This window comes from Leptonychotes weddellii, chromosome 9 (assembly GCF_054177405.1).
Source record: "Leptonychotes weddellii isolate Sample4059 chromosome 9, ASM5417740v2, whole genome shotgun sequence".
NCBI classification, from domain to species: domain Eukaryota; kingdom Metazoa; phylum Chordata; class Mammalia; order Carnivora; family Phocidae; genus Leptonychotes; species Leptonychotes weddellii.
The window spans coordinates 57,390,816-57,402,092 of NC_138377.1; the positions used below are offsets into that span (position 1 = coordinate 57,390,816).

Consider the following 11,277-nt stretch of genomic DNA (forward strand, 5'->3'; position numbering starts at 1 on the left):
TTGAGTGAACTGCTTCAAGATTCCAAAATTCCATGTGACACAGTAGGTAAGTCGGATCCGCACATGGGTCTACACAGGAAGAGAGGCGGGAAGTGACAGCACCCTGGCTCAGGTGAGTTGGGTCACGCACTGGCTTCTGTCCATACAGGCTCCTGCAGCCTGTGCTGGAAGTTTCATGGTACAAAGCCAGTCTGCAAACATTCTCTTCAGCACTTAGCCTATCACTGCCCTAAGTAGGAAGTGCTTAATAAATGCAGTGATTCCCTGGCACCCTAATTTAAAACAACCATTCCATCCCCCAAACAGCAATAAACAAAATAATAAATTGGTGAAATGTTTAGCAATTTTCGATTTTCAGACAATGATGAGAACTGCTGGGTGTCACGGCTCACGTCCTCAAACTGAGTCAGGCCAAAAGCATATTCCCAGATGCTTTGAACGGTTCAGGAATCCTTTTAAACTGAAAACCGAAGACAATACTATTTGTCTCCTAGATGTACAGAATTAGTTCCAGGAGCCAAGGAACAGGGTCCAGGACTTCTACACGGCCAAAATGAGCCTCCCGTCCCCATACATCAACATCAAAATGCTTGCATGCTGATGAAGGCCCCGCAGAGCTTTCCATTCCCCAGCCACCAGAGGAAGTAACTCAAGTCTGGGAGTTGAGTATTTTAAATCCCCCAAAGAGAAGTAATGCTGCTCCCTATGAAACTCTCAGCTATTCACCTTAAGCTGATGGGAATCAAGGGGAACAAGCAAATGGAACTTCAAAGCTCCTACGAGGCCACCAGCCCTGCTCAGCATGGCTGAGGGAAGTGGCGGCCAAACTCACACAGCTCAGGCTTTTGAAGTCTAACCGACTGCCTCCCATTAGCTGAGCGATACAGTCGCTGCAGTCCCGTGGCAGCCGCTGGTCTTGTGAAGCTCTGCCTTCTTGGGCCAGGGCTGCCTATCATCTCAGCAGAGAAAGGTAGCCGGGGAGAGGTGGGCGCCGCCGGGAAGCGGAAAAAAGGAAAGCCCATCATCTCTTAACTTTAAGCAATGAAAAATGGAGCAGAGGTGGAGATAGGAGGGCAAGCAAAAGAAAACCAGCTGAGCGTATTTGGGAAAATTTTCGTGTATGGCTAAAAACTCTGTGAGAAGTATATTGTTTTGTTTTTTAATGAAACAAATGAAAGCTATTTAATAAAAAATATGATATAACACAAAGTTCTAAGAATATAGATGATAAATGCATGAAAGTAACTGTATGGCGATTTTGTTAGCCAGGAACATTACCAGTTTAATCCAGTCTATCTTTATAAGTACTTAGGGTAATGACACATTAAGGAAAAATTTTCAAACCCTTCAAGGGTACCAAGATTATGAGAACTGTCTGCAGGATTTAGGTGCTTCTCTGCCACCTTGTGGTAGCCCCCTCAAATTGCAGGTACCAATCCAAAAAAGAACAACGAAGTTCTAGAAGGTGGGCTTTAAAAGCTACCCCTATAAACACATACTCAACCTCTGTGCACACATAAACATGGACCCTACTAACTTTTCCAGACCTGTAGCAAAAGCTGTCCCTAGAGTATGATGGACTTTCATTACCTGGGGGCCCTGAGCTGCTGCTAACAACAGACACTAATGAGACAAGGAGGAGACTTTCAACTAATGTTAAAAAAAAAAAAAAAAAAAAAACACCTGAATGCTCACTGCAGTATTATTCGCAAAAGCATAAACAAGGACGTGGCTTAAATGGCCATCGTCATGGAAATGATTACATAAATTGTGGCACATCCACACAATAAAATATTAAGGAGCTGCTAAAAGTAAAATGGGTAGTAGATCTTCATGTACTGACAGAAGGATGTCTGAGATATCTTTAGATACAAAAAGCAAGTCATTGAACATTTAAAAATTCTTAAAATGTATGCACTTTTACATAAAGAGGTCCAAAAGGATAGAGAACAAACTATTTATGCAAGTTATCAAAGGGATGGTAAGACTTCACTTTTATTTTTACCCTCTTTTATATGGTTTTAATTTTTTTCCAGCGAATACAATGTTTTCCTTTAACTAGTTCCATAATATCAGCAGCTGCATGAAAGATGAAGTTTCCTTCACCTTCAGCACATGCCCCCCATGGTCACTGAGCTTTTGTAACATCTGCCCCCTCTTTCCCACATAAATACTCCTTGTGATGTTCACATTCCCTAGTTCCACATACCCCCAGGTGGCCCTAGAGCTTCAGTCCCACTCTACACAGACAAGCTTTCTGCCAATTTTCACACTCTTCAATACATTCAAATCTCGGTCAGATCTGTGTCAGCTGTGGGGTGGCAGGCCTTGCTGTGCTATTGTCCAAGAGGTTAGTAGCCTAAGGGGAGAGTAGGGAAGATGAAACAGACCTTGGCAATGAGGTTTCTGACCATTCAAGAGAGAACATCAAAAAGAGAACTCTGATCCATCCCTCTCTCGCTAATCTACCCACTCTCCTCTGTTCTTACCTACCTTCCACCTAATCCTGACCCACATCCTCTCCAGTTTTCTCATGGTTAGACATCACTTCATCCATGCATTCAACAACAACCTCCCTGATCTTAGGCTTGTTCCACCCATGCCTAGGTAAGCAAGCTCCCTGGAACACACTGGTCTTTCTAGACTAGAATCTGAATGCTTTTGACACAGGCAGAGATCTGTTGCCTGCTTATCAGCCAGGCCTTGATGTCTGTTGAACCCTGGGTTCCTCAAACTGTTGAGATATCCATGTTCTTTTGGAACAGAATCCCCCTCTTAACATACTTTCTATTCACATCACAGACCAGGGACTCATTTCCTTAATATATACAAAACTCCCATAAATCTTGAAGCAAAAAGCCAATGACCCAACAGAAAAAATAGGCTAAGAATATGAGCAGACAGTTCTCAGAAAAGAAATACAAATGACTCCTAAAAATATGAAGAGGTACTCGACTCCACTTAAAATACAAGAAATACAAACTAAACTACAACGAGATGTTATTTGTAACTATCAAAGGGACAAAGATCACCAATGTGATAACACACTTCATAGCAAGGATGTGTAGATGGAGGCATTCTCATGCCCTGCTGAGTATAAACTGGTACAACTGCTATCAAGGACAATTTGGCAATACATAAAAATTGTAAATGTGTATAACCTTTGACCCAGAAATTTCACATGTAAGGTATTTACTCCAAGGATATACTTACAATGATGCAATATGATGAATACCCAAGGATATTCACTGAGGCACTGTTCATAATTTTTAAAAAGACTGCAAAGAACCTAAGTTTTCATCAATAAAGAACTAGTTAAGTGAATTATGGCATATTCATAAATGGAACACTGTGCAGCCATTCAAAAGGATAAAGTAGTTCTACATTTACTGATTTTGAATTATTGGTAACACAAGACAAGGGAACAAAGTTAAGTACACATATGCATTTGTTTTCAAATACCTTGAATAACTCTGAAAGAATATAAAGAACCAAGGAAGACTGGTTGACTCAAAGGAAGAGAATCAGTAACTGGGGGGACAAAGGTAGGAGGCTTACTTTTGAGTTTCTACCTTTTTACTACCTTCCTTTATTTACCTTTAGAATTTTGTGTAACATCCATATATTCGTGAGTCAACAACAACAACAACAACAACCACCACATCTTAAAAAACAGATTACGCTGTCTGTACCAGCATATCTTTCAAATGTTATACTCAAATCCATTTTCCATTATGCTCATAGTTATTCTTTCTCTAAGCCATGGACCTCATCCAGTTAATCGATGTCAAACTGACCCTACCCCAATGGAATTTACAGTGGATTCATGTCATTCTCCTGTTTTAAAATAAAATCAAACCCTCAGAGAATCCCTTTGTTCCCAGAGAAATGTTCAACCCATTAAAAAGACATTCAATCTCCTTCACCATCAGCCCCAACCTGCAAGACCCCAACCTGGTCTCAGCCACACCGGATGGCTCACCACATCTCCCTTACCTGCCCATAAAATTTCCTCCCATCTCCTCTCCTCTCCTCTCTATCCAAAAAATTATATATGGCCTGCGAGGTCTATATCCAATTATTTCTTTGAACCTTCTTTACTCTCAGGAAGAACCAATGAAACCTCTCTGTGCTCCTAACAGTACTTGGCTTATCCTACAAGAAGTTTACTGCTCAAAATTATATTACATTTATCATGTACGGCTCTATAGGGGACTACATTTAATCTATGGTCATCTCCCTTAGATTGCAAATCCCTGGAAGAAAGAAGCCAAACGCATTCATCATGTATTCCTAGCACCTACATAATTGCCTGGCATCCACAAGTGCTTGATATACATGAACTCCTCATCACCATTTCTCCCCATGTTTTCTCATTCATCAAACTGAATTAAGAGTATTGTTCCTCCAACGCTATTTCTATGTGATTGGTTAATGTTTGCCCAATATGACATGGTACTACCTATGCAAATTCATCTCCCAAGTTTAAGCCAGGCCCCTGTGCTTAGTTCTTCTTCCCAACGCTTGCACAACTGTCTGGAGTCAGCTAGACTTTGCTTTCTCCTACTAGATACCTGATTGGCTATAGATGTAAAAAAAAAAAAACAAAAAACCTGCTGGTTTGTTTTCCTGCAAGTGGTTTTATATGATGTGGCGCCCATTTGGTGAGTTAGGCATGCATAAAAACTACTTGGGAGATCAGAGTTATCTTGTCAGAAGCAAATATGGATGTGGAATGAAATCTCTAGAGGGAGAAGTTGCTGTCCTGCTCTGCTGCTTTACTCATAAGTACTCTCACTCTGAAGATATTATGAATTCTCGTAAAGGCAAACAGCTAAATAGTCTGCCCAGAACTATTTATGATGCTTCTATTTATGATGCATCTAGTCAAATGTAGCTTTTGGTGACTTCTGTTTCTTTAGCCACTAAGAAAGGTGATGAGAGAAACAACCTAAATGTCCGTCAACAGGTGAAAGGATAAACAAATTGTGATAAATCTGTACAATGGATTCTTACTCAGCAATCCAAATGAATAAGCAGTTGAAACATGCAACATCAAAATAGGTGAAAGAAACCCGGGGGGTGGGAGGAGATGAAAGAGAGAGAGAGAGACAGAGGACAAATTTTGTTTGACTCCATTTATGTAAAATTCTAGAAAGTACAAAATAATCTTCATAGTAACAGAAAGCACATCAGTGACTGCTTAAGGGTTAGGGAAAGGCCAGGAGGGAAGGGAGGAAAGAATTACAAAAGAGTCATGAGGAAGCCTTTGGAAGTGATGGATACATTCACTATCTTGACTGTGAAGATGGTTTTATGGGTGTATGCATTTGCCAATTTGTCGAAACTTGTAGATGTATATATTTTAAATATATACAATTTATTGTATGCCAGTTATACCCCAATAAAGCTGTTTTAAGAAGAAAAGTAGACAGAGGTGAGGAAAAAGGGAATCTGTCCAAGAATATATGTATACAATACTGTTTTAAAAGTGGTTTTCGAAGAAGAGGGATGCTCAGTACTCACAAAATACCTTTCCAGAATGACATTTTCCTGAGAATGTCATTTTCTAGGAAGACAGGAATTGTATTTTTGAAAGGAGCATCCGGGTTGCAAGCAGATGATTAAATATCATGGAAAATCATTGATGTATCATCGCAATTTCACAGTATTTCTTACAGTTAAAATAAAGCTCCTTCGTATCTCTCATAAAGGTATTGTGAAACTTTAATTGATTTGTGTTGGTAAAAACCCTTGGTTACCGTCATGGAAAATAATTGAATTAAGTATCAAAATATAAATGTACAACTTTTGTTATTGTTTTTATGTTTGTTTTTCTTTACAATAACAGGGTGCCAACTCTTCTAACCCGTTGTTAAACCAGGGAAGACACTGAAGTCGGGGGCTCGCATGTCTGTTGATTTAATGTTAAATTATAGAATCTACAGAGGTGTTTAAAGAAACTCATATAGCTATCTCTGCATACTGGATAATCTTGTACATACCACTCGCCCACTCAGTAAGGAGCAGTAATGACTTACGCAAGTTCAATTCAAGGATATAAATCTCTGGGCTTAGTTGTATACTTTCTTTATGGGAAGGCAGACATTCTTTTGCCTTCTTTTGAGAAGAATAACTTAATATTAACTTAGCACCACAGTAAGGAAATACAGTAAAAAATATAAATGACAGTATCGATCAAGAGGACAATGTAGACATTGTCCTCAGAGACACAGAGTAACTCAGTTTGTTGGAGAGACATTTAAACAACAGGCTATATCTAGAGTAACAGACACTGCATGCAGCTCAGCAGTGACTTAGTAATTGTCCATAGTAAGTATCACTGCTGATCCATGCACACTACGTCTTCACTAACTGGTAGCCAGTATTATTCATAATTTCAGAAGTCAAAGTTGTGATTGCAACTTAACATTCACTGAGCAGGTCTGGAGAGCAGAGTACCTCACTCTTTGCAAAGCAGAGATAAAGATGTTCCTATGTTATCTCTCTTCCAACCAATACAATTAGACATGATAATAGAGAAAACTCATTTCAAGAAAGTGTTGATCATTAGGCAACAACAAGGTTATTCTTTAAGAGATAAACATTTTAAGGACTCTTAGCTATAGATGTAGCATAGAGACTCACAGCAAAGGGGATGGTGGGGTCCACGTTTTGGATGAGACTGTCACTATGAGGCAGGTTTACGTACATGCAATTCATTATGGGCAGCTGTAAAGAGTTTGGCAACTTATTAAGGCTAGAATACAGTAGTCACAGGCTACATGTGGCAATTTACATTTAAATGTAAGTTAATTAGAATTAAAAATTCATTTCTTCAGTTGCTTTAGCCGCATTTCAAGTGCTCAGCAGATGCATGTGGCGAGTGGCTCCCATGTTGGACAGTGCAACCTTGAATATTCCATTCTCACAGAAAGTTCTAGTGAATAAGGGTGGGCTAGAATGAGGCAGAGGCCAACACAGGGATGCTAAAGAAGGAACTCTGTAACAGGGACTTGAGAACGACGAATGTACAACTGTTTACAAAGAGGCCTCGTTGCTCAACTCCCAAAGAGAAGCGAGACCCTGGTTCATACTCTCTTAGCCTGGCTTTCAACAAACAACCTAGAGTTAAAGCACTCTTTATGTCCTCATGCCCTCTGGGACCTTGAAAACTAAATGTGTATTTTCCATAAAATATTAAATCAGGAGAAATTAAGACAGCACACTTAATGTGAAATAAAGTTCATATACTCCTGTTTAAACACAGATTAGAATTTCTGTCAGAACAATGCCAGTGAAAAGTTGACATTCTAATTAATACAATTTACATTATAAAGCACTGAATATCTTTATCTTCCTATTATGAAATGCCCTCTTTAAAAAAAAAAAATCAAGGCTCTACTGAATAGGGAATTGAGTACCAAGGGCAATATTTAAAAACCCATGTACAAGAGAGGTGGTTAGGGTCACTGGCATTTTTACACACCATCAACCCAGGTCTCTAAAAAGGGAAGCAATACACTCATCCTCTTACACATAGTTTTGTCATCTTTTATCATCCACAAAACTATTTTCATGCAGCAATAGGATTTTGAGGCTGTTTTACTTGCAATGATATAAAACATACTGCAAACCGCAAACACCAAAAGCCTAACACATCCTCGCTCTCCTTCCCCTCTTCTCCCCTGTCTTCTCCCTCTCTCTCTCATTCTCTCATTTAACATCACAGGGAACCGTCAGGAAACCTGTGAATTTGCACACATGTAGGACTCCCACACAATGTTTATTCAATCCAAATTCTGAGTGTGTAAGAGGGGCAGAAAATCAACCCCACAGTTGGGTACCCAAGGATTCGTGTTCATTGCCTTTGTCAATTTTATGCTATCGGTGAAAGGAATAAAGATGAGATCCTTAAAGCCTGAATTTTCATTTCCTATGACAACGTGCTTTTTCTTCATGCTTTATCACACTCCACTACTTGGTTTCCACCCCTTCATAATTGATATCGGCCATTTGAAGCATTCAGTAAAAACCTCATGAGGTTCATCAAATGTCCCCCAGTCTATAATTCTTGCTTCTAACATATTCAGAAGCATATTCATCCAAGTATTTTCAACTTCCCCTCCATGGTTTTCCCTGTGCACAGGGACGAGTGTAATGACAGTTGTATTAATTATATGCTGAAAAAATCACATAGCAGCAAAAATGACGGAGATCATCGTTTTAAGTATTTTATTAAAATAACCCAGTGTAGAACAGATAATGTAGACCCTCTTGATAATGAGAGGTTCATTAATTTTACAAGAATTCTAGAAAGCTTAGAATGGTCATCAAAATTATCTTTCATTTATTTGTTTTTTCAGAAGAGGAAAAACCTTCAATCATAGCTTTCGAGAACAAGAGTCAAGCAAAATTTCTAAGGTATTTTTAAGTTAATTACTTACCTTTCTGGGAAAAGTTTTGAAAAAAATAGCTTGAAATACGAAGGATTTAAATTTCATAGTATATTACTTGAAATGCCTGTAAATTTTCAGCTTCTGTAGTTTACCCCATTAAAACTTGGTTTCATTAGCATATAATGACTTCTGATAAATAAAATTGATATTCCCCATAAACAAACAAGCAGTGCATTAAAATACTTTCATTACAAACAGCAAAAGTAACACAGTCTTGCCTACCAAGTGTGTCTCCAGGTACAGCTTAAGGCCATCCGTCTCTGCTTTAGGGGGTGTCCAATTCTCAGTGGTTTCCATGGCTTCATTTAACCACTGAATGAATTCATCCAGCTTGTTTACAAACCCCTTTGTGACAGAAAAGAGAAGGGGGGAAAAAGGACAAGAAAAGCATGTTAGTTGATCATTTCTTTAAAGCCAATCTGAAAAATTCCAAACCTCATGGAGGATAAAATTGATACCACTGCCTTCCCATTCTAGTTCCACACTGTGGAATGGAATTTCCACTGTTCCTGACACTGAAATCTATCAAAATAGAAAGACATTGTGCATGACTCCCTCTCAGTTTTTCCCTAGGAACATTTTTTTCTGAAGAATTTGGATTGTCGGGTGTCTTTATAAAGGTGTCCTCTGATCATCAAAACATTTCTGGTGTCTGACAAGTGCCCCCTCACCAAAAAATCAGGTCAGGCCTGTGAGGAGCACTCCCTGGCTTTGGGGGATAAAAGCATTCCCATAAAGATGGTGTTCTTTACTCAGAAGCCAATGGAGTTGAGTTGCCTTAACTGAACTACAAATTTATTTTTAAATCACGTAAGTGTTTAAAGGGATTTGGATGAGTTCTACTGACAGCCCAACTGTCTGTGGCTGAGCCTGGGTTCTTAGAAGCAAGGAACGGCAGACCAGGTGGGATCAATGAACAAAAATGTAAACACCTGACTCTGGGTGTGTCCCGCACATAAAGAAATATTCTTGGCTAGGAAGCACAAATAACAATAATCTTGCAATTTTTCAAATAGTGGTTATAAAAATTTATTGACCATTTAAAAGAACACATCTGTAGAAACGGAAAATGTTTTGAAAAAAATGAAAGCCCAGCTATGAACCTAAAGGAAAGAAATGGGGCTGGGCGCTTGATTTCCACGTCTAGGTAAACAGCACCACCTGGAGGTCAAAAGGAGCAAGAACCGGCTTCTACATTTGTACTCGCTGAAATGGCTTGGGATGCTATTTCCCTATTACACTTAACCTGTTCTTCAGATTTGCCTTTTGATCAATTTTGATTAATATTTTTAATGCTTAACTGAGGATATCCTGAGACCGAATTGAGAATAGGTGAAAATTCATTTTTTTTATCGTGCTTCTCAGAAGCTAGGCTTCTGTTACTAAGTTTTCTCCTAAATAATAGTTTAAGATTTATAACCCTTTAATCCCCACAGTTGATTGGCCTCAAAATGATTATTTAAAAAAAGAGAAAATGGGACTGAGAAGGGTGGTAAAGAGAAAGGCAGACAAATAACACTCAGAAACACATTCCTGTCTGTCAAAGGGAGATAGAGCAGAGATGTGGGCATGGAGGCCCACGGAGTCCATCAGACTGTCCCACCACGCTCTGGGATGTCGCCGACCCACGTGGAGCTCAGCCAATCATCCCACCTGGTAGAGCATCCTCTATTTTCACATGCTGCTAAATGTTACCCAAAGCTTTCCCTACTCTATCCCTATTGTGCCAAGATCAGAGGATAATCACACCCATCCTTTTGAAAACCTACCCTAATCAGGTTGTTTTGGTAAAGCCAATAAGAAATATCAAGTTAGGGTCATCTTAATTAGAAGCTAAGGCCTATGCATTTGCAAATGTCTGGGAACCAGGAGGTAGTTTAACATGCCTCAAGTCCTAGCCTCCAACCCCAAGCTAATGACATCACTGAGGTTCCTTTAGTCATCACTCAGAAGTGCTTCTTCCAGGTGAGGTGAAAACATACCCAACAGGGATGGTTTCATGAATTTCACACGACACAGTTCCCTACCAAATGCATTTTTCCGATGATCCAAATCACCCTTTTCTCTAATTTTCTCATATTGTATTTTGTTCTAAATGCTAGGGATCCATGCCAAGTAATTCTTTTTGCCCTTTCTCATATATTTAGGGTATTGGTTTGTCTGCTCTTTCTCCTTGTCTGCTCTTTCTCTTTTTCTGCATACATCTGAGAGTTGCTTTGTTTTTCATTTCCTCCCAAATACTTGAGTCTTTTAACACAGATGTTACGTCAGTTTCACTTTTTTCAGTCAAGCCTCCCACCTGTTTAAAACATCACTCCCCAAGTCCCTCTTTCTGGAAGACTGCCCATGACTCAGAATACTTAAGAAATTCTTATCTGACTCGAGGTTTACCATAGATCCCTACAGATGTGTACAGTAAATCTGTGAGCAGAAACAAGGATAGAGTGTGTTAGAACTGAAGTCCTAATTCTTGATTCTCTCATAATTAAATTCAGTGAAAAATTAAGATATTCTTTGTTGGCCAAATGGACTTACAGAAATATCATCTACAGAACCTCATCAGAATATCAGAGTCTAGATGGTGGATAATTGTGAGATGAAATGGTATTTTACATTATTAAATAGTATTTACTATTGAATTTGGACTTCAGTGGTTTTTATCTGTAAATTGGTTTGAGGAGAAAATTAAGTCAGGAAGTAAATTATTTTGGAGACTACTGATTAAATCCAAGAAGACAAACAGTAAAAGATGTTGTCTGAAATATAACCAGTTATATACTATTTATTATCTTCTCTTCCTCCAAAAAACAAGCAAACA

The 11,277-nt window shown here is 39.0% G+C and overlaps 1 protein-coding gene across 4 annotated transcripts in view; it reads right to left on the reverse strand.

Moving 5' to 3' along the window:
* The window catches only part of AKAP6 (A-kinase anchoring protein 6), a 462,110-nt gene that overhangs the window by 228,859 nt on the left and 221,974 nt on the right, over positions 1-11,277 (reverse strand). For all 4 annotated transcript variants that reach the window (XR_014148538.1, XM_081830653.1, XM_081830651.1 and 1 more), the window contains one exon: positions 8,682-8,804. Coding sequence is in view for 3 of the 4 variants with exons in the window: in XM_081830653.1 (XP_081686779.1) it covers positions 8,682-8,804 (123 nt within the window). In the remaining variant the exon portion in view is untranslated. The remainder of the gene's footprint in view (positions 1-8,681; positions 8,805-11,277) is intronic.